Raw genomic sequence first — 24,378 nt, 5'->3', positions numbered from 1 at the left:
GCTCATTGCTGTGGAATTCTGGGACTTGTAGTTTGTTGTGACACCAGAGTGCTCTGGCAGAGAAGGCTAAATGTTTTTTAAAAACTACAAATCCCAAAATTCCATCATGTTGAACCATGGCAGTTAGAGTGGTGTCAAACTAGATTATTTCTGCAGTGTGGATGCAGTCTAAAAGATGGAGGAAGTGGTTTGAGAGACTTGAGAGAATATTTGTAGTCTTTTGTTAAAACACTGAATTTGGAGCAAACCTGGTGCCCCAACAAACTAGAATTTCCAGAGTTCCATAGCATGGAGGCATGGCAGCTAAAGTGGTGTCAAACTAGATGATTTCTGCAGTGTGCATGCAGCCCACATGATTTGTATTGCTTTGTTTATTTTAAAATTAATAAGAAGAAGTATCTGCCAAATCAGATTATTTCTGGTGTGTGGATGCAGCGTAGGTCCGAACAGCTGGGCAGTTCTTGCCACAGTAAAGAATGTTTTTTATCATTATTCTTTTTTATTAATTTTAAAACAAGCAAAGCAATACAGTCCAAACTAATAGCAATAATTAAACAACTACATTCAACTCCAAACATAACAGTTAAAACCATTTCCCAATCTAATCTAAAATAATAGCCCCTAAGAGCCAGTGTGGTGTAGTGGTTTGAGCCTTGGACTAAGACTCTGAAGACCCGGGTTTGAATCCACACTTGGCCATGTAAACCCAATGGGTGACCTTGGGCAAGTTACAGTCCCTCAGCCTCAGAGGATGGCAGTGGCAAACACCTTCTGAAGAAACCTGCCAAGAAAACTCCTTGATAGATTCACCTTAGGGGTTGCCTAAGGCACACAACAACAAAAGCAACACAGTTCAATTAAACATAACTAACACAATTATTGACTTCCTTGCCAGATTTATTGAAGAGGACTGACCTGAAAAGGAAAAATTCTGCATGCGGATACTGCATGAAATGGCAAAAATAGCTTTTAAAATACTCATATCTCAAAATACTGGTAGAGGTAGCTCCCCTGGATTTTAGGACACTAAACTGTGTATACAAATATATCATGTTTACAAAGTTGGCCATTTTTTATTTCTTGAAATCTTTATTACAGACTAAGATAGTACCATCTATGCTTAGATATGTACATAAAGAAGCTGGGAGCTGGAAGTGGTTTGGAGTATTTAAAAGCCTAATTCTTAAATCCAGAGTAGCCTTGTTGAATCAGTAGAACTTACATAAGTCAACATTTATGTAAGTTTTGTTGATTCAGTGAGTCTGCTTTATTCAGGCCAAAAACTTGGATACAAGTCACACTTAGTTTGCGCTGGTATATTTTTGAAGAAATTGATGATGCCCTGGATTTTTAGGAAACTCAGTTGTGTACAAATACATCATGTTTACACAGTTGTCCATTTATTATTTTACCTTGGTGTACATACTAAGTGTCACTCATAATGATTGACCTTATCTCTGTAATCAATGAACTGGTGCTGTTCAAAAGTAGGATAGGTCAAATGTGGATGCCCCTCTTCTTTCAGACTAAGTTCAGGTTCTTGCCTGTGTTTGAGATTATGAATATCTTGTTATACCTAGATCCCATAGGAGGGTTATACCTTTATTAAGACCAACAAAAATCCCACAAAAGTATGCAATCTTTCCAGTTCTTCAGGAACTCTTCAATAGAGGTGGTGCAGGAGAGAGGTTTACAGGGAGGTCTAGGAAGGAAAAAATTGGCCTGAGTACTTTAATTGGTATTCATTGCTGTTTGGTTCCAGCCCCTCATCTTGTGGTTACTAAAATCTGTGTATGCTCAAGTCCCATTATAAATAATGGCTTAGTAAAATGGTGTATGGTGAGGTGTTCTTTACTTTCAAGTTGTTTATGGTGACACTAAGAGTTTTCTTCACCAGTTGCCTCATAGGAGGTTTGCCATTGCCATCCTCTGAGGCTGAGAGATTGTGACTTGTCCAAAGTTGCCTAGTCAGTTTTCATGGCTGAGTGGGGATTTGAACCCTGCTTTCCAGTGTCACAGTCCAGTGCCCAAACCACTACACCACACTGGATGTCCCCCTTACATAAAATTGTAAACTTTTTGGAGATGTAGATATGGAATATTTTCAAGCCATGGATGGTGGAAACCATGGCTTCAGAATCCATGGATACTGAAGGCTGACTGTACTGCAGTTAAATTTAACCCTAAATAGAGATTGCAGGTCACTGCTAAATGCTATACTTCAGAAGAAGTAACTGGCAAACCAGCCTATGAGTATTCCTTACCTAAGAAATTCATGGGGTCACCATAGGTCTACAGGTGACTTGAAGGCACTCAGACACACAGACTCATTCACAGTTTTGCTTCATTTATTTTTAACGTTCTCAGTCTTCCTTAAATAGGTAGTCAGGCTTGCCGGTCTGTTCTCCATTTGATAGTAGTTTTATCTGCTAAAATATGCCCTACTCCTAGAAGATCTTCTACTCTGTGTGATATTATGCTGCACAGCAAGAGGCGTACATTTTAGTGACAAGATTCTCCCTCCAGCTGCAGATTCCAGTCCAGTTCTTCTGAGTTATTAACACATATGTTTAAAATAAAAGCCCCTCTTCCTCACAGCTGCACATTTCCCTTCCAGCATCTCTGGTTTCATTCCCAGGGTACAGAACTGTTACACAGCAAAATCCAGTGTTCACTGCTGCTACATCATGCTGCTATTTCCTGCTGAAATGGATTCAGGTGACAGCTTCCTCCATGCTTAGGTCACCCAAAAAATCTGATGGGTGAAAGGTAGATTAAGCTAGGCACACGTGGCCTAATTCATCACTGACTGAATCCTTGACAGCTTTTAAAATCAAAGTAAGTTGGTTGTCCTCTTCATGGTGGTTTAACTACAAAAGTTCAGAGTAACATTGAATTCTCCTAATATGTGTAGATTCTGTGCTAGTGCAAAACTAGGGGAAGGATCTAGAGAAGTCAGCTGAGTGTCACTGAAGGACACTTATGCATACATTACCCACTAGCTTTAGGTGTGCTTCATTTACATGTAGCCCGCAACTAAACAGTGTCCTTTTTACCACATATTTTAATTTCCCCCCCAAAATGCTTCCTAGCCTAGATGTGCTAATTAGGTCCCAGTGTAGCCAGAATTGCTTCAGTTCATGGGCTATTTTGGAGGAAAGCTAATGGCTCAATCTTAACTTCAGGGTGTACATTTGCATTCTCCCTGTGCTGTGTCTGTAGTGGATCTGTGAGGTTTATTATTGAGGCAACCGTTAACACCGTTATAGTTAATGATCTGTCAGAACTTGAATTATAAATCCTGTTTACCCAGGGGTTTATGGAAGTCATTAAAAGTACTCTAGGAGGAAACACAGGTTATAAAAGCTTTGATCTGGGGATGTACATTTCATGTCCATATAGAAACTTCTTTTTTCTCAGCTAATAATAATTGTAGCCACTTTCAAACTGTATTTTCTCCACATGCCGGTGGTCAACTTGTATCAGGCTATGCTGACAGATATATATCAGAGATATGTGCTGACCACAGGATTCTCTTCAGTTCCTGATGTAGCACTTTGGAAAATGGCCCAGTTTGGAGGTTGCTGGATATGACTAATATCCTGAGCTTGAGTTGAAATTTAGATGTTTTTGGGAAATCCAAGAACTGTTATTTCCCCCTCCCCTCCTGTTTGTCATATTTGGATGAAATTTGTGAAATAGCAGCCCCTTTTGCTGACATATAGGCACAGTTACTTTCCTTTATAGAGTGTGTGTGTGTGTTCTTAACAGCTTTTTAGTTTCAAGGCAGAACTGAAAGAAATTTGCCGGCACGGTTGCCTATCTGAAAAAAAAATAAAGGATGGCAAGTTTCAGATGAACAGGTGGAGGGATTTTTGTGCATGACCAGTCTTTATAATTTGAGGAATGGTGTAGCAAACCAAAATGGGAGGGCACATATGACAATGTCTGTCTAAACACTTGTTCAATTATATTTGCTGCATGAAAGCAAGCCAGTTCTAGGGGGCTTTGGGAATTAATGGTCAAGAGGTGGTCAGCTTTGTAGGGATGGCGATCACCTATTGAGGAGAGGTGATCTGGGGTGCTAGGGAAATGTGAATGTTGCATTACTGTGAGGTGGATGTAAAAGGAAAACTTCATTCTGAAAAGAGAAACCTGCTTCTGTTAAGTTAGCTTTGGTGTTTCTCAAATAAGCCATGTGACTTACCAGGTGGTTTGTTGCAGTCTGGGACGGGGCGGCTGAGGATGGCTGGGGTTTTCCTGGCATGTCACCAGCTAGCCTTCTCAGCATGCCTCTTCCCCCTTTCTTTGCTTCAGCCAGTCAGTTTAAATCATGTGTGGCTGCTGATTGGCTGAGGTGACTCCCTGCTGTAACTGGCATGCTTAGAGGAAGTTTTCATTCCAGTCGGGCAGGAAGGCTTCTCCCTTCCAGAGCCAGCCAGTTTGTTGTGTGTTGTCACCCACACTCCCTCCCTGTATTCCTGTCTTTGCGGATTGAGTTATTGTCTGGCTTTGAGCTTTGTCTAGCAACTATCGGGTTGTTCCCACTTAAGATTTGAAACGATTTAAAATACAACGTTTTTAATAAAATCAATTCAAAATAACACTGTTCTTATCCCGCTATCCGAATCGCTTTGTTCATCGTTCCCATCTGTTTGTTTAAATCGAAGTTTTTACCTGCAAGCGTTCCTACTTGGCATGAAATCGGTGTTTAAATAAAGCGATTCTTCTCTACCATACCTTATTTGGAGCTGTTAATCAATAGTACGTCTGAATGACGTAACGTTAATCCGGAATATTTGGAAGCGATTTATCTTTTGGCATCATTTCCATTTCATTGACAGCCAGGGAGAATCCCTTCAGAGAGCACAGAGATCAATGAAGGAGGCTGCTGGCAAAAAGCGAAGCTCTTTCCAGAGGAACTATGGGATAGGTTTTGGAGGGCAGCATCCTGTCTCCCAAGACAGCCAGGGAGAATCCCTTCAGAGAGCACAGAGATCAATGAAGGAGGCTGCTGGCAAAAAGCGAAGCTCTTTCCAGAGGAACTATGGGATAGGCTTTGGAGGGCAGCATCCTGTCTCCCAAGACAGCCAGGGAGAATCCCTTCAGAGAGCACAGAGATCAATGAAGGAGGCTGCTGGAAAAGCAGGGAGGGAGCACTCTTCCCAAAGATTCTCTTTCCAGGGTTGGAGGAGAAGGCAGATTCCATTTGAGAAATGGAGGGAGAAAGGCTCTATCCCCCCCCCCCCCCATTGATCAGAGCCCTTCCTTGCCTGGGCGAGATCAGATGCCTCCTCGCGAGGAGCCTTCCCTTCCCTGCCTGGGCGAGATCAGTGCCCAAGCGGGCAGGGAATGCCTCTTTGAGAGGAGCCTTCCCTTCCTGCCTCTCCTCCGTTAGAAATGGGCTCTCCCCACACAGAGGGGAGGTTGCAATCCACCGGGGGAAGCCTTGTACTCCTTTGGCAGATGCAGGCGCTTGAGCAGCCGGGACTTCAGGCGCTTAAAGCGCTGAAGAGATTAAGCGCCTGTAAACCATTAAAATAAAAATAATCCTTATCTCTTATTGAAAGACCACAGCGGACAAAGGGGTGAGGGAAGCAAAAATGGCGACAGCCAGACGGATGGGGACAGAAAGGGCAACTCCCCCAAGGACAGCCCCATCGCACTCCGCTCCTCCCATTCATCTAACGCAATTTCAAAGGCTGTCGTTCCTATTTAAATGCTCCGGTTCCTAAATCGAATCAATGGAAAAACGTGGGTCAGACCCTAGTGTTTTTTTAACACGCGTTAAATGAGGAAAACTCGAATCAAAATTTTATTCCGCTCTACAATTTGATTTGTAGTGGAGACGATTGCGGGTTGCTCTAGAACCGTTCTAGGTTTAAATCGGATCCTAATAGGAACGCCACTCCTTGGATTCGATTCAGAACGCGGGGTTTCACCTAGTGAGAACAACCCCTATGTTAGCTGATTTCACTTGTTGTCATATCTTGGTCGGCATGTCATTGGATATTGCACTTCGTTTGACTCCTATGTTGAAATGCGTATTTCCTTGTTTGCCTCAATGATGGGGTGGCTGACATGGAAACTGAATCTGGGATAGTATTGTGGTGTCTTCCTGTTAGGATATACGGGAAACCCTTCCAGGGAACTCACTGTGGTGGTGGGTGGAAATGGTTATGCCCAGGTGGGGCAAACACATTTCTGGCACCATCTTGGGGGGCAGGGGGATCATTTGGAGACCAGCTTTAGCAAATTTCTCCTGTCTCCTGTTCAGTTCTGGCACAGGTCAGAAGTTTGGGCTCATTGATCAGCAGATGGGCTGGTCAGTGCCCAGATCCAGTACCCATGCATGTGCCAACCCATCAACAGCTGTAATCAGTAAATAGTTGTGGTCTTTTCTTCAATCCTATTCTTGTTGTGTTTTTACTCAAACCTGCACTCATCCCTGGACAGACAACACAGGTTCATTTGTACCAATACATTTTGGAGTTTGGTTGCTCCTTTGTAATAATAAAAGATGCTGCCATACTCCAGGACGTAGTTTTCTTCAGCCTAATATTGTTGACACAGGGCGGCAGCAACATACTTGGTTCTTGGGCAGAGGACCTTGCAATTCATTTCTTAAATCATTAATCTGATAGGTGAAGAATATGTAGCCAGATATCACTGGCATTTCCCTTAGGGGCAGAACTTATGGGCAATGCAATCATAGAGCTGTATGTTCCCCACTGCTGCTTTAGCTGGAGATGCCAGAGGTTGAACCTGGGAGCTTGTCAGTGCTCTTATCACTGGACTATTGCACTTTGCCTCTGTTCCATGTTGTATCATTCTTTTATTTCTTTTCAGGTTTCTTATGGTAAACAAAGTATACAGGTATATCTGAATAAATAAAGTAGATGCTTTAGTGGTCATTACTTCTTTAACTGAAACGTTCGTACCAGAGGCAGAAAAAACATTAATAAGTTCCAACTTCACAAAAAAAGAAAAGCAGTTCAATAAGTTTCAACAAACTTTTTATCCAAAATTAACAATATGCACATGTCAAATAAAACAACCAGGTCAAGTAAGTGTGGTATAAATAAACGAAAGAATTTTCAGTCTTTTAGAGACCACTTGAAAACATCTTCTAAAATACATCCAGGAACAATATTTTCTTTCACCAGCATCCACCTTTCTAATTATTCCCATTTCTGTGACCAAACTTGATCTATGCTCTTTTAAAAAATAGACTGGGGGAAGCTGGTAAGGCATGCTTACCTGCTCTTCCCCTTTTGCATTTAAAGAATTCTCAGTAAGAAATTCTGGAGGGAGCTATTGTTTACATTGCCTGTTGTAGGAAAGCATGTAAAACTACAGTGGGATTGGCTAGAGTACAACCCCACTTTTTCCCATTTTAAGTTTCATTTCATTGTTTACAACAGACATACTGCTGCGACCTGACACTGAAAATCTGTGTTTCAGCAGCCCTTCTTCACCATGCTTCCAGTGCCAATAATGTTGAAAACTGTCCAGCTAGACAGAGGATGGTGGGGGGAAAAAGCGGGGGCTGGGAAGATATAAAAAGAATTTGTAATATGGATCTTCTTTGTGAGAGGCTTTTGAAACTGAGGTATGCTGTAGTTTGCAAACTTTGCTGCTTTGCTTGTCACATTATTTCCTGTATTGTTAATGATTATCTGAAAAGGTTTGTGCCTTATTGTTTATTTTCACTGTGACATTGTGGCCATGAGTGTCATACTGAACTTAATATATATATTTTAAAATGCACTTGTTGATTTATCCCTTATAATTATGTTTGTTTCAGAGCTCAACCTCAGAGACAGTTGGGGAATGTCTTAAGACAACCATTTGATCTAAAGTCTAGGGACTGGAACTGTTTTTCTGTAGTTTCAGCAGTTTCCTCAGAGTTGAAACACATAGCCATACCTGGTTCATTCTTTTGTCCATTACCTATTGACATTCACAGAATTTTAATAGATTTGTGTGGCCTAGTTTCACTCTTTAAAATCCTTGTTGCCTGATTCTTAGGATAAAAAGTTTGACTAGCTTGTTCTTAACCGACATTTACTTATTACTGAAAAAAAGGACAGATGCCCTACTATTTCATAGAATCATAGAATAATAGAGCTGGAAGAGACCGCAAGGGCCATCCAGTCCAACTCCCTGCCATGCAGGAACTCTCGGTCAAAGCATCCCCGACAGATGGCCATCCAGCCTCTGTTTAAAGACCTCCAAGGAGGGAGATTCCACTACACTCAGAGGGAGTGTGTTCCACTGTTGGACAGCCCTTACTGTCAGGAAGTTCTTCCTAATGTTGAGGTTGAATCTCTTTTGCTCTAGCTTGCATCAATTGTTCCGGGTCCTAGTCTCTGGAGCAGCAGAAAACAAGGTTGCTCCCTCCTCAATATGACATCCCTTCAATACAGATGGGCAGGAAAAAGTGGCTTGAAGCTGCTTTTGAAAAACCGAATTGAATACCCACCAATCGTACCTGCCACTTTCAAGCTGACCAGATGTGTATGGCCTGACCATCCACCACTGCTTGTGTGTAATACTGTAGAGTGACTAGTACAGTGGTGCAAGCGCTAGATAATACAGAGTGCCATCAGCAGTACTTTAGTGGATCTTACTCCACAGTTTGCAACCCTTGATATAGAGCAGATGTGTTTTCAAATTCTTGTTTGACCATCTTGGAGCAGGTGGAACTCTCTAGGGGAAGTATCAAAATAGTATTTTTATTTGCCTCCTCCAATGAGATTTTGAGCCTGCCAAATGTAACAGTTCACTGTTGCAACAATTTAGAAATGTTACTATGAATGCTATTGTGCAATCATTTTCTCTGTTTGTAAATTATCTAATCTTTATATCGAAGCTAAGAATGGTTTGACAACTTGCGTGTCTGACGTTTCAACAAAAAGCTTCCCACATTCTTAAGGAGTGTGCCATCAGCATTTAGATTGTGCCAGGATTGTGCCATCAGCATTTTTGCAGTGTTTGACACCTTTAAAGTGCTCTGTAAGAGCTGAGTGGCATATTCAGAAATATCATGTAGTGTAGCCCTAGGACTGTGCCCATTCATATTGCTGGGTATCTGAATTTGAATATTCAGAGTTGATCTATGATATTTTGCAGCCAGAGGCAAAGAACAAGATAGAATCCATTTCTCTTCCAAGCAGAAAAATGGGGCTGGCGATTGAATCTTTCTTCAGTGTTGGCAGTAGGGTAGTTTCTTCCAGTGCACACTGAGGCTAGCTTAGGAAGAGCTAGGAAAATTGCATGGCACGGGTCTCTCCTGTCATCTGCTGCCTAAAGTGACTATAAATACTCTTCACCTAAAAGTTCCTGCCATGTAGAACTAGCATACCAGGCAGAACTCTAGGTTTAAATCTTTTCCTTGATGTTCTAATTCTTTATTGGAAGAAATTTTAAAACAAGAGCAGCAAATAATAAGGGACTAGTGTTCAGTGCTATTTTTTTTTACCTTAATCTTCTTTGTGGTTGACACTGTGTGTGTGTGTAAAGCCCTATTCAGTTGTTATTCAAGAGTACTTCGGGGCTGTACAGACTGGCATCTTTGGCCAGCCTGGTGGCAGAGTTGGGGCATGGCGTCTACACGATGCACACCCCAACTCTGTCCCCAGGCCGACATGGCACCGCATGCTGCACCACATGTTGCACGGCACCACAACACTCCTTTGGCGTTGCGTCTACATGATGCAACACCAAAGGAACGCAGAAAACTCATGGCACTGCGGCTGTGGCGCCCTTTCTGGAGCATGGAAAGGAGCCACTTTTGCAGCTCTTTTTTGCTCAGTAGAAAGGCGAGTTTGGGGCCATGGCATGTGGTTGCTGCAGCCCCAATCTGGCTCTTTGCACAGTTTGTACAGTTTGTACAGCTCCTTACTCAACAAATGAGGAAGAAGAGCTAGCTAGCCCTGCCTTCTCTGTTTCCTTACACATGGAGCAGGACAAGTTCAAGTGAACGTCTGGTGTCCATGGAAGTTCCAGCTCACTAGGACTTTTGCATAGTACCAGCTCAGTAGGGGTCCATTGACACTACACAGTTACAGCACTATGATTCCACTTTTATTTTTATGCCTGCATCTTATGGAATGGTGTGATTTGTAGTTTGGTAAGGCACTCGAGCTCTGTGGCTGAGAATTCTAGATAGCTCTTCCAAAACTACTAGTGCCACAATTCCATAGGATGGAACCATGGCCATTAACATAGAAGCATGATAATTGTTGAGTATGAAAGGTCCCATGATAAGCCTCACTGAATAGCAGAGTTTGTCTGCTTTAGGCCCCTCTCCTTCCATGCCTGAAGACAGAGCGGGCTGAGACTAGCATGCTCCACCTCATATGTTGAGTTGACATATTTAAAACATGACTAGATAGGGCTTTTGTGTTTTATCAGTCCTGCTTTTCTATTATTTTCCTATTTCGATTTCTCAGCTGCTTAATTACAGCCAAGCATATTCTTCTTGCCTCTATGGCTGTTTTGTACAACCACTGGAGCAACATATTAGAAGGTGCTTCTTGCATGAGAATCTAACTAGTTCAGTCTCTGCACACCAACCTAGAGGCAAATCAGCTTGGCAGCTGTTTCTTACAACTGCACCTGGACAGTGTGCCTTGGGATTTTGCTGCTAATGGCTTGGCCAGTTCTCATTGTCACTGGAAACTGAAACATGGCAAACTAAGCCTCATGAGATTTGATGGATGTCCTAGAATACTTGTCACTTTAATTCGTGCTGAACATGCTTTGCTTCACTTTTTATATCTTGTTGTTTCTGCTTTTCTAGCTAACCTCCTTGAATGGTCTTTGAACTTTTGGATACTCACTGGCTATTTTTACTTTTATCTGAGAATTTGTATTTCTAGTATAATGTAATACTCTGAAGCATCAGTTCTGCCAGAGGGACCTGTTAAGACTGAGAATTTTTAATACATAAAAATATTTTTTTCATCTCAAAAGACTAATTCATGTAGCTATGTTGAGTGTTTCTGTCAGTACAAATTGAACAGATTTAGTGGATATTTTTCATCTTACCTTATATTTCATCTTATATGAAAGCCCAGTGTGAGACGTATCACAATCTGGTTCTATTATCTTTTAACTGATTTTTAAAGAAAATGAGAAGTCATGATTTGGATATGTAATGGAGCATTTATAAGGTGAGGCTGCTAAGCTAATGATTGTTGCTTAACTACATTTTAAAAACGCATTGGTAACTAAATATATATACTGTATTTTCTGGCGTATAAGACTACTTTTTAACCCAGGAAAATCTTCTCAAAAGTTGGGGGTCGTCTTATACGCCGGGTGTCATCTTATAGGGCAGGTGCTGAAACTTCCGAGCCAGACTGGAGAATTTGTGGTTGTCGCATATTGTGGGGGGAGCTCAAAAACGGCCGCGGACGCATCCCCGCCGTATGTGGCGATTGTATGAAAGCAGCTACCGCTCTGATAGTCTTGGAGACAGGGAGGGCTGGGCAGGCAGGGAGAGCTGACCAGTCCAAGCAGGTTTTGTATACAACAAGGTTTCCTGCTAAGTACCTGTATGTCATAAACATTTAAATTAAAATTACCATATTGACATCAAATCTGATGTTTTTTAATTTTTATTTGGTGTGCGTTGGAGGAGGGGTAGTCTTATATGGCAAGTATATCCCAAACTCTATATTTTAACTGGAAAAGTTGGGGGTCATCTTATACTCCCAGTCGTCTTATAGGCCGGAAAATATGGTACATTAAATGCTTTTATTTATTTATTTATTGAATTTATATAATAATGATAAATAATAATTTTTATTTCTATCTTCCCGCCTTTCCCAATGGATCGAAGTGGGATCACAACAAGGTTAAAATTACAAGGTTAAAATTACTGCACCATTAAAACCACAGTAAAAAAATATGTCACTTTTCTCCCAAGATGGGATTCAAGATGCCTTACAATAATTTAGAAAAGCTTAAGCCAAAACAGTAGTTTATGAAAGTTTAAAAGGAATTAAACAATGTTATTTTAAAAGCATGATTAAAAACAGTTGAAACACTTATAACATATTTTCTAGTTAAAGATTAAAAGTATAACACACCACTTAACACACACACACACACACTACAGCTCCATAATTGAAATTCAAAGGTCTGCCTGGATAAAAATATCTTCACCTGGTGGCTGTAGTAGAACTAGGAGGAGGCCAAGTTGATCTCCCATGGAAGGAAATTCCAGAGCCTGGGAGCAGCAGCAAACAAGACTCTCTTCCAAGTCTAAGACCAGAAGCACACCCAAGCTGCAAATCTTGAGATTTCAAGGGGAACATAGCCCCATCCAGCACAGGCTGAATCCCTATTCCCTGAACTGCCTTTCAACTGACCAGCAGCACCTCTCTCTTGTCTGGATTAAATTTCAATTTGTTCACCTTCTTCCAGTTCATTACTGACAGCAGACACTGGTTTAGTACAGAAACAAGTTCCTTGGAATCAGATGGAAAGGAGAGTGAGAGAGTTATATATCAAAAGCATACTAATGACACTGAACCGCAAAACTCCAGATGACGTTTGCCAGCAGGTTTATGTAAATAATAAACAGATAGAATTGAACCCCGAGGGACACCACAGGATAGAGGCCATGGTGTCAAACAGGTGTCCCTCAACATCGCATTCTGATTCAGTCCCTCCAAGAAACAATGCCCCTGAGCCCCATCCCAGAAAGATGATCCAGAAGAATTCCATGATCAATAGTATTGTTAATTGCTGAGAGATCCAGCAGAACCATTGGGACACATTCCCCCTGTCTAGTTCCCTGTGTAGATCATTAGCAAGGTGACCAAAGATGTCTCTGTTCCATAGCCAGACCTGGAGCCAACAGAGACCTATTTTGACTCCGGGCAACAAATACAGACTTCTATACAATCATGCTAACAATACTGTTCGTGGATAGGACACTGAACTGTATTTCTTGAAAAGAGCCCTGTGCCTTTTATGTACAAATAAAGTAGATAAACAAAATATTATTTTTATATAGTATATTGCATTTCCTCCAAATTGGCACAACGCTGGGAATTCCTCTCTGAAAACTTTACTGCCTACATCACTAAGGCCCCAAAACACACGGCTGCTTTAGAGGGGGGGGGGGAGGCGCAGGATGTTCAGATGATGCACACCCCCAAAGCGGCTGGAAGCTGCTCTAGCACCACAATTGGATCCTTTAGACTATATAAAAAAGGAGTGGAAATAATCTGGTTCCTGGTGGCACTGACTTGGGACTGTGGTGGTGGCCTGCTTTGGAAGCAGGCTATGCTGTCGCCACAGTCCCAATGTAGTCCCAGCCAGAGGCTGCTCCTGCGGGGCCATCTGCTTCGCCCCTAAGAGATTAGACCTGGAATCCCAAACAGGTATAGCAAGTAATTATGCAAAAGCAGTTTTGTCCTTTGCCTTGATAGGCTTTGACTATTTTATAAATCATGAAGTCAGAACAACAGTAGGATTCAGGGATTGCCCTTATGGCAGCAGTGCTGTTAATAAGGAAAGGTTTGGTATCCTTCAGTACTTCCTGTTATCTCAAAGGGATAGATTCCACCTAAACATTAGGAAGAGCGTCTTGAGAGTGAGAACTGCTCGATAGTAGAATACACTGCTTCAAAGAGTAGTGGAATCGCCTTCTTTGGCGGTTGTTAAAACAGTGGCTTGATGACCATCTGTCAGGAGTGCTTTGAGTATGTGTTCCTGCATGGCAGGACATTGGACTGGATGGTCCTTGTGATCTCTCCCAATTCTATGATTCTTTCTGCCATGAGGTGGCTATGTTTTCTTGCTCTGAAGACTTACACGGAATATATTATGTGAAAGCTCCTGTATAATTTAGGAATGGTTCAAAATATTGTAATTCTTATTATTAGGTCTGAAATGCCCCTCTGTTTTTCTGTCCTAGGAAGTAGTAGGGATATTATGCTTATTAGCTTGGGGACACTTCTGCTGCTCTCTCTATTAACTTTCTTGTTTGAATGGCTCCTACAGCTGTAAAACTTTTCAGAAATGCTGGGCAGCATTATTAGTAATAGGCTGTATATAAGAAAACTTATCTGTTTTGTTGGAATCACTTTAAAATTAGTAATATTAAAGGCAACTCAGAGAACAAATCTAGATGCAACAGCCTTAGGATGAATGTGACTTTAAAGACATCATTATCTAGCCTCCCATCTCCTTTTTTGGCCATTCCATGTGATAACATCCACACTTAAACATCTTCAGGATGTTTGTGTTTTTGTATTTATGCTACTTGGTGCTATTTGTTTTCATTTGTGGACACTCATTGCTGGAATGGTCTTTGATACAAAATCTAATGATGGTTGTTGTTGGGGGTTAATGTCTGTTGTATTGCTTCACAGGCTGCCTGCTGTTACCCAGGAAGATCATGAAACGAGGTCGATTTCCCAGCAGCAGTGAGGATTCTGATGACAATGGGAGTAAGTGCTCTTTTTCTTTTGTGCTTGGATCGCTCCAGGGTTACGGGTTTCTTGAAAACACCATTTTTAAATGTGACACTTTAAATAACAAAGTTGTTTTGCATATCAGCTGGGTAGAGTGTTAATATGAAAACGCTTTGCTAAAATCAAACAGATTTCAATAGGTGAACAGCGGTAAGGCATCCCAAGGCTTTGTTACTGATTACACAGCATGCAATAATAAATCTCTACTTAAAAACGAAGAAAAAGAAACTAACAAAATTAAACTTGTGTTTGGTACAAACACTGGAAGTGTTCAAGAAAATGTATACAGTATTAGTTTTTGGTATTGTTATATATTCAACTTGCAGCTATTTCTCAAGCTAATTTCATGATTTCTGCATGCATTTCTGCATGGGATTCATGATACTTCTGTCTTTATGTGTACAGTATACTTCTTAAAGCAAAGGAGGAAATTACCTTTTCCTCCCATTATTGTACTATTATTGTGGAGCATTAACATTCAGTAGAATATGTGATTTTCCAAACAGGCTTGGAGAACTTTTGTGGATGCATCACAAAGTTGATAGTTATGATCTTATCACATAAAGTTTGTTGGAAATACAGTGGCTTTTCCCTGAAAAGATGGGAATTTTGGAATATAAAATACTTCAGCCCATGCAAACAATCGGGCTCTGTTCTCCTGTTCATCAAGATACAGAAGAAGATATTTCCAGCCCCCTTCTGTGAGTGATTTCCATTGTGACAGTCAGAATCACGATCCTTTTCACATTTCCTCATGACACCACAAATTGCTCATACAAGGGGTGGTGGTGAAAATAGTTTGCTGCATCCTGATTGATAGGAGAACAGATCTCGTTGCTTGCAGACACTACTGCCTGGTAACTATCCACTGTATGCCCTACATTATTGAATATACAAGGATTGTGAATATAAATCAGTTATGAGAATGTAACTCTAGGTTTCACATTTGTAACTGTGATTTTGAATTCCAGCCTTCATTAATTGGAACTCATTTATTTATGGTGCCATATTACATGCCCAAGATGGGATTGTGTTTATACTGAGATGCTGTTTACTATCACATGAAAAATTAATACAACAGATTGTTTTGGGTATTTGAATTGTTGCATTTACAAAAGAAAAGCATAGATTGATCCTAGAGACAGGGATGTGTTTCTTTGTATCTGTGTTCAACATCTAGTATAACACTGCTGCTTTTGCAGAATTACATGACACTTGATTCAAATGTTCACTTTTTCTATCATTCTTTGAATGTACCCTTAAAGTAGAGTTGTATAACTGGATTTATTTCACTGTAACTGTTGAATATAGGTCATTTTAAGGTTCTGTTTGACTTGCTTCCTAGATAGGTGTTTACCTTGAACACCCCCCCCCCCCCCAGCAATAACGCAAGAATCATTGCAAGAATGTGTGAGCAATCACAGTTGCCATAAGTTTTGATTGATGTAAGCTTATCACTAGGTTAAATGGGTTCATTGACTCTGTCCTTGGAGGCAAATTTTGCTTTCTCTTCAAGAAACCAGAGGACCTTGTGCATTAAACTGTCCTTTTACAGCAAATAGAAACTTGTATTATCACTGATAAAACGTGACAGTTAACATTTTGGGAAACACTTCATGGCACCAACTTTGAGGACATAAGCACAGAATCAAGATGGCAGATTAAGGCCCAAATCCTCTAGGTGATTTATGATTGCATAATCAGGGTTTAGACTAGCATAAATCCTTATTTATCTAAATCCTAATTAGCTTACTTGCTGTTCACCGCTATGATCTTTGGAATAGCGGTATATAAATAAAAACAAACAAATTATTTGGATGTTGTGGAAGAAGGTATCCAATACCTGCTTGCACAGTTCTTTCTCCCCAACCATACAGTCACAGCCAAATGGAGTTGCAATATGATTCTGTCCTGACCAAATGGCCACTGTTTGACAGTGTGGTTATGTGAGGGTTCCCTTATGCTTTCACCTGGCTGGCCACTTTACCTCTGCCAGCATAAGTGAATCCCCAGTGTAACTTCATTGACAGAGCTTTATAAGATATCAGTGTAAAAAGGATCTCAGCCTAAGAGTTTGGTATCTTGTTTGTGTTGCAGTGATTATAGGAATGTTCAGTTTCAGCTCGTGCCACTTTAAGGTTATTTGTAATAATAGAGGTTGCATTGTGAGCTGGGCATATGTTGAAGTAATCACAGGACTGCATCATCATCATTTTTGCAGTTCTGCACAGCTTTTCTAATGGCTTGGACAAACAGGTCACTGCTTGGGTGCCTAGAGGCAGGATCAGAATTAAGAACTTTCTTCTCTGAGAGGGAGATGAGGGCTAACTGGTCAAGACAATTTGCATAGATTGTATGAATTGACAGGACAATCCTGAACCCTAGCCTAGTAAAATTTGATCAGAGAGGCAGATGAAAGGAGAGGGACTAAGCAGTAAAACTGACAATAGCTGCACATAGAGAAGAAATATCCCACTGATCAGTTACATCTCTTCTCCCACTTGGATTGTGCAAAAGTGATGGCAATGGTAAGTTCAACCTTCAGAAATCTGAAGGAAATACCTGGTCTGATGGGATTATTTTGTCATATTCTTGCCACAGCAACAACCTTGGCAAGTTTTCAATTCCCCCCCCCCCCCAAAATTCCTATTTCCCCTTATGTAATAAAATATCCATTGCTCAACCAGCATTCTAAGTTTGGTTCTAGCTGAATAGGTTCTACTTTTTTTAAAAAAAATCTGTGTAGTTAACATCATCTTCGTACAACTTGTTTCGGAACTCATATAATGTGGTGCTGAGCTCTTTAAAAACAAAGTGCTGGTGGTGGGGAAGCATGTATGCTGTGAATCAGTGGTAATGGTAGCATTCTAAAAAAAGTTTTCCATGTCTAGAAAAGTAAATTACTTATTCTCTATATTATTTGGCTGAGAGGCATTGCATCTGATTTAACATAAATGAATGTACATCTGCTGGGGAGGAAGGTGCTGTCTAAGTGCAATGCCTTCAAAGTCTGATTAGTTGAAACCAAAGAAAAATCTTAATTGGGTATGGTTTTTGTTCAGCACCATAATGGTAACATGGGTTGAGTCACTGAAGGGTTGTTTTAATGTTTGGCAGATTTTTCAGTTGCAGTTAGTGTAAGTCTGAGCTATCATCCTCTTTTAACCAAACTACAATTGAAAACACCAAGATAGTGTTTACTGAATTATTTGAGTTGTGTGTTAATTTCCCCCTTTAATGCTAGTTCACTGCGGGTGTATCCACACTGCAGAATTAAAGCAGTTTGACACCACTTTAACTACCCTGACTCCAGCCTACAAAATCTTAGGATTTGTAGTTTAGTGAAGCATCAAAGCTCTCACAGACTAGGCTGAATACCTCACCAGACTACAAATTCCAGGATTCTGTCGGCTGGAGTCAGGGCAGTTAAAGTGGTGTCAAACTTCTTTAATTTTCCAGTATGGACACACCCTATGAGATGCCTCATTCAAAGAATCTGTAGTTTAAATGAACAGATCCTGTGAAAGAAATAAGTTACACAGGTCTGCTTGTTTGTGACATTTTTACTGGTAAAGAAAGCTATACAAGCTTGCATTTGGGATTTTTGACTCTGTGCTGCTGGAAAGTATCCAGACTAGCCTCACCTTTTGAATAAACCAGGGGTTGGCAACCTCCGGCCCGCGGGCCGGATCCGGCCCGCGGGCGCCTTTCCGCCGGCCCCAGGTCCCTCCTGCCGCCGAAATCACCGCCGATTTCGACCGCTTCCGCCGCCATTTTGTTCTTCAAAATGGCGGCGCCCATTAATAGGCCCGCTGCGGCCTCCGGAGCCCTGAAACGGGGCTTCAGGGGCCGCACCGGGCCTCTGGGACGCCCGCTGCAGCCTTCGGAGCCCTGGAACGGGGCTTCAGGGGCCGCACCGGGCCTCTGGGACGCCCGCTGCGGCCTCCGGAGCCCTGGAACGGGGCTTCAGGGGCCGCACCGGGCCTCTGGGACGCCCGCTGCGGCCTCCGGAGCCCTGGAACGGGGCTTCAGGGGCCGCACCGGGCCTCTGGGACGCCAGCTGCGGCCTCCGGGGCCCTGGAACGAGGCTTCAGGGGCCGCACCGGGCCCCTGGGAGGCCAGTTGCCTTCGCTGGGGTCCTCCAGGAGGGCTCCGGCGGTGGCAGCGGGCCCCTGGGAGGCCAGTTCCCGTCGCTGGGGTCCTCCAGGAGGGCTCCGGCGGCGGCAGCGGGCCCATGGGAGGCCCGTTGCCTTCGCTGGGGTCCTCCAGGAGGGCTCTGACAGCGGCAGCAGGCCCCTGGCGTCAGGGGCCAGCAAAGACGGGGAGGCCTCCAGCGTTGGGGGTCCTGCCGGCTCTTTCCTGGCCTCTGACAGGGCCTGGGACCCCGTCGGGCCAGCAAAGAGGAGGTGGCCTGCCCCCTGGGGGTGGAAGCCCCCCTGGGGGTGGAAGCCCCGCCCCCTGGGGAGTGGAGGCTCCACCCCCCGGCACGCGGCCCCACCTCCGGGGGTGGAAGCTCCACCCCCCGGCTTCGGCCCCCCCCCCCAGTTGTCTGAGGGACAGCAACCCGGCGCCCGGCTCAAAAAGGTTGCCTACCCCTGGAATAAACTGTATGAGTTCAAAATTCGTCTCTGTCATCTGAGAATTTTTTATGGATTTTTTTTTCAGAAAAAAGGAAGAAAGTAAGTTCTGTTTGTGTTCAGAAAACAATCAAAGCAACCTTCCTTTGCCCATGATTTTTGTTTACTATATGGAAGAGTTAATTTTTGGATTATACAGTTGGCTCTCCATATCCAAGGATTTTTTTATATATGGATTCAAGTATTCACAGCTTGAAAATATTAAAAATATATATAAATTCCGAAAAGCAAACTTTGATTTTACCATTTTATATCAGAGTCACCGTTTTACTATCCACTGCTAGAAGCCATGACTTGAACATCCATGGATCTTGATATCCATGGAGGGTCCTGGAACCAAATCCCAACGGATACCGGGGCCAACTGTAGCTCTCTTAATTTCCCAGCCTGTTGACCATGCTGGCTGGGAGACAGTTGGGGCAATAGTCCAAAGACAGAATTTTCCATACTCTGTAAACTCTTATCTATCCAAGAACAACCTGATGATTTTATTGCATTGAATGCAGGGCTGGAGAGGAGGAATGAGGAATAAAGGAGTAAGACTTTTTTACAGGAGTAGGAATAAGGAGTAACAAAATATATTTGTTACTCTTTATTCCTGTTACGAAATGCACTCAAAGACATGGGAGTGCTACATCTGATAGTCCTGATGAGGAATATCTACCAAGAACAAGAGGACACCGTCAGAACAGAATTCAGGGAAATGGAATGGTTCCCAATAGGAAAAAGGATCAGGCAAGGTCATCCTATCACCTTACATGCTTAACATATATGTTGAAAACATCATAAGAAAAGCAGAATTAGAATAAGAAAAAGGAGGAGTGGAGATAGGAGGAAGCAACATTAACAACCTAAGATATGCAGACAACACCATAATATTAGCAGAAGACATTCAAGAATTGGAACAGTCTGATGCTGAACATAAAGAAAACAAAAATAATGACCACAGAAGAAATACACAAATTCAGTCTAGACAATGAGGAAATTGAAATAGTTAAATAATTCCCATATCTAGGATCAAACATTGACCAGAATGGAGTCTGCAGTGAAGAAATAAGAAGAAGACTAGGAATGGGAAGGCCAGCTATTAAAGAACTGGAAAAGATACTGAATAGCAAAGACATACAACTGAGCACTAAAGTCAGAATCATTCAGGCTATTATATTCCCAGTTACTATGTGTGGATGTGAGAGCTGGACAGTGAATGAAGCAGACAGAAAGAAAATTAACTCATTTGAAATGTGGTGCTGGAGAAGAGTACTTAGGATACCATGGACAGCCAATAAGACAAACAAATGGGTTCTTGAATGGATCAGACCAGGGTTTTCCTTGGAAGCTAAGGTGATCAAGTTGAGACTATCATACTTTGGCCACATAATGAGAAGGCATGGATTACTAGAAAAAACAATAATGCTAGGAAAGGTAGAGGGTAGAAGAGAGGAAGACCACAAACCAAATGGATAGACTCAATCAGGGGGGTTGTGGGCAAGGTCTTGCAGGATCTGGGCAGGGCAGTGGAGGATAGGGATTCTTTAAGATGTCTCATCCACAGGGTCTCCATGAGTCGGAACCAACTAGAGGGCAGCTAACAACAACAAATTCCTATTATTATATTGTACGTACAAACATCATTTTTATTATTATTTTTTATTGAGGAGTAGGATTAGGAGTAACATTAAGAAAAAATACCTTACTCCGGAGTAGGACAAAGAGTAACCCCCAAATCATCACTACTCCCCAGCCCTGATTAAATGTTCTTGGGCATTAAAAGTCAAAAGCTGTCATTCTTGTTCTTTGAGGTGATTATGATTCTGCAAACAACATTTCTAGATGCCTTGCTCTGCCATTTGTTCTTTTGATAACAATGGGTTTTCACATCTCTTTTTTCTGATTTCCTTTGCATATGCTCTTATGTTCATGAAAATCAATGACAGTGACTGCTGAATGAAAGGCTAGGAACGGGAGTGCCATTTAGATCAGTTAAGAACAGCTTAACTGTTTCTATTCTGTTAGTCATTCTTGCACTAGTCATTCTTGTAGCTACATACTATTCTAGGAAGAACCTGTTTATTGCACTGATTTGCTCCCCCATATCTTTTCAATCTTCTGTCTAGAAAAAAAAGTGAAGAAGAGGTAGAGAAGGAATGGAATAATAATAAGAAAAAGGTATCATGTAATTTGGAGGAAAGTGCAGACCCGGCACAGACTGCCCAAAAACGGCAGTCTGCAGGCTCCCATTTTAACTCCAGAGGGACGCCGCAACCGCTAGACATTCCTCCGGAGTTAAAAGAAACCGGGTTACGTCGCGAGTGCAACAATGGTGCACTACTGATGTAAAGGATGTGATGCGACATGTAGACGCTATGCGTCTGTTACATCAAAATGACGGTGGCCATGCAGACAGGCCGCTGCCAACAGGCTGCCGCCATTACATACTAGGGTTACAGACTGTGCGGTTGCTGTGCAGTCAGGAACCCTAGTATCGCTGCCGCCACGCCCCTTTCAGCCTGTTTTGATAAATGCTAAGGAAGAATAAGCTTTCCTAGTAACACTTTCTTTGCCCTTCCTTCTATTGAGTCGTAGCATGTTTGATTCCCTCAAGCTACTCTGAACTTTGTGGTACTGCAGCTTTACAGAGTAATAATGCTTGCACTGAACTAATTGGCAAATCCCCATTGGCTTTAATGAGAGTTTGTTCCTCACTTTTAATAGTGCATTCTGAGGTTGGATTTTCTGTAATTTTCTGTGATCATATGTTTTAGTATCTGTCTGAACTGATAATCGTAACTCTGTTTGCATGTTAAATGCCAATAGAAATTCCACAGGCTCCCCCCCGCCCCGGTAGTTTATTAAATACAGTTGGCCCTTCTTATACACAGATTTTTTTATACATGAATTCAAGCATATGCGGTTTGAAAATGTTCAAAAAAAGTATAAATTTCAAATACAGTCCACCTTTGCCTTACGCGGGGGATCTGTTCTGGACCCTGCCACATAAGGCGAATTCTGCCTATGTTCGAGCCCCATTGTAAACAATGGGGCTTGTGCACAGCGGCGCACAGGGCACCACGGGCACGCGTGCCCATTCATTTGAATGGAATGCGCCACCCCTTGTGCCCTGCGTGTGCCCCGCGGCTTGAGTGCATACTCTCAAGACCGCATAAAGCGCGCTCGCATATAACTCAGGCGCACTGTATCAAATCTTGATTTTCCATTTTTTTTAATAAGGGACACTATTTGCTATGTCATTATATTCAATGGGACTTGAGCATACACTGATTTTGTTATTCATGGGTGATCTTGGAACCAAACACCAGCGTATAACAAGGTCCACTGTATTCTCTTAAAGGGAAGGGTGGGAAATTTGTTGAGACTTGGTAGAAAGAAATACATATGTAATTTCCTGAAAGTGTTGGTAAGAATAATGGATGGAAAACATGTATCGCTTCATATGTTGGACTGCCACCTTCCATCATTCCCTAGCCAGCATGGCCAATAATCAAAGGCAATGGGAGTTATAGTCCAGCAACATCTCTGAAGACATAGATCTAGAAAAAAATTGACATGGTACTAGGACAATGTTATGCTGTAAGAGTTACATTTAGGTCAGTAGGAAGAAACAAGACTGTTGACATCAGGAGTTTTGCTAAACAAATTATAGGGCAACCAGAATACCAAATACCATGGAAATAAAACAGAACCTGGCAGTGTAACCCAGTTTCCTTGTCATGGCCAGGTCCTTAATAGGTAAAGATTAAGATTTCCACTGATGCCTAACCTCTTGAAGAAGACCATTTAGATAGGTCCATCTTAAAGACTGTTGGAATTTGATGGTTTTCTGCTAATGCATTTAGTGCTCTGCTACAAGCCCTGATCAGCCTGTGGAACACAGAGATGAACACACATGGCTGACTCAGCTTTCTTAGGCACTGTATAATTAGAGTCCAGCTGGCTGCATCATATATCACAGATCTTTGGACAGTGAAAGCATAGGGATGACAGGTAGAATGCAATGGTCAAGTGTGGCAGCAAAGAAAGACAGTCATTGCATCTACAGGATAGTGTCCAGAGATCTCCTTCCCAAGAAGCCCTGGATGGTATGTCTATTGGCAGCACTCTGTAACTTTACTTTCAGAGTATTCTGTGATTAAAATGGGATATCTGCTCTGTTCTGCGTGCCACAACATAGGCAGTACAGGATGAATTTTAGCATGAAGAGAAAGTATTATGACCTCTTCTGGCCATGCACTTCACATTGCAGCCTTAGCAGCATTGTATATTTGACAAAAAGGTCTGAAATAAGAAATAAAAATGTATACAAGTGGTGTGATATTAATCTTTTCCTTTTCTGCCTTTTAAGAACCGCTGTGATATTATTCCAGGGCTTAGGTTGCACATCTTTGCCAATATTCTACATCAGCTGCTTAGTTACATGTATGTAGCTAATGTCTCCTGATCTGACCTCCCCTTTCCCGTTCCTCTTAATGGCCAGCAGTTGTGTTGAGTGAAGGAGATCTGTTCAGCTGGCAATCAGGGCATGAGGATGTTTGCAATCACTTCCTGTCAGCCATTGAAACTGCAACAATCAGAAGCAAGAACCCTTTTGCACATCCTTGTTACAGCCTTACATGATGGCAGGAGTGGGTTGGAAATATCATCATCTTTGTGTCCTAACCATGAACTAATCATACCACCTTTTCTTGATTTTGTTGCTGGCTCTTAAGGTGGATGGGGGGACATTTATGTAGTTGTGAAGAAGACTCTGTAGTCTTACTGAATACAGAACTCTAGGTTACGAATCCATTACTGCAATACTGAATGCCAGCTCTATTTATAAATTAAGCCATCATATTTTAAGTGAAACATGCTAATACTAATGTGAATGAGCACACTTTTTGGACCCTTCATATTGGTGAGTGGCAAGCCATGGATTTGACTATCTGCGGATCACCACATCTCATATTTTTTAATAGTGGCACATGCATGTGGATGTGTCAGCATGCACATTGCTGTCAGTGGATAATACGGGACATGGCCATCCATTTTTTTGGCCATCCCTGAGGGACTTGGAACTGAACCTCTAAGGAAGGAAAGAGTGCACTGCATACCACTTTCAGAAAGCATTCTATTTTTCATTTCTGGCCAGGAAATCTTAAACTAGGATAAATGTCCTGCTTGAGCTGGGACTGGAACTGATCCAGATCTCTCCAAGAGATTTGGTCGATCCCAAGAAAAGTACAAGC

At 42.1% G+C, this 24,378-nt stretch overlaps 1 protein-coding gene across 5 annotated transcripts in view; it reads left to right on the top strand.

The window, feature by feature from the left end:
- The window catches only part of JADE1 (jade family PHD finger 1), a 97,485-nt gene that overhangs the window by 5,331 nt on the left and 67,776 nt on the right, over nt 1-24,378 (top strand). For 4 of the 5 annotated variants that reach the window (XM_089525816.1, XM_089525813.1, XM_089525812.1 and 1 more), the window contains exon 2: nt 14,397-14,474. In XM_089525816.1, coding sequence (XP_089381942.1) covers nt 14,423-14,474 — 52 coding nt within the window. In that variant the 5' untranslated portion in view covers nt 14,397-14,422. Of the gene's footprint in view, nt 1-1,947; nt 2,839-14,396; nt 14,475-24,378 lie in introns of those variants that run through there. The other variant, XM_089525815.1, reaches the window with a different exon arrangement.

Source organism: Sceloporus occidentalis, unplaced genomic scaffold (assembly GCF_023333645.1).
Source record: "Sceloporus occidentalis isolate IW3139 unplaced genomic scaffold, rSceOcc1.0.p SCAF_5, whole genome shotgun sequence".
NCBI lineage: Eukaryota > Metazoa > Chordata > Lepidosauria > Squamata > Phrynosomatidae > Sceloporus > Sceloporus occidentalis.
The sequence above is the reverse complement of the archived record's forward strand: the minus strand, read 5'-3'. Positions and strand labels throughout refer to the sequence as shown.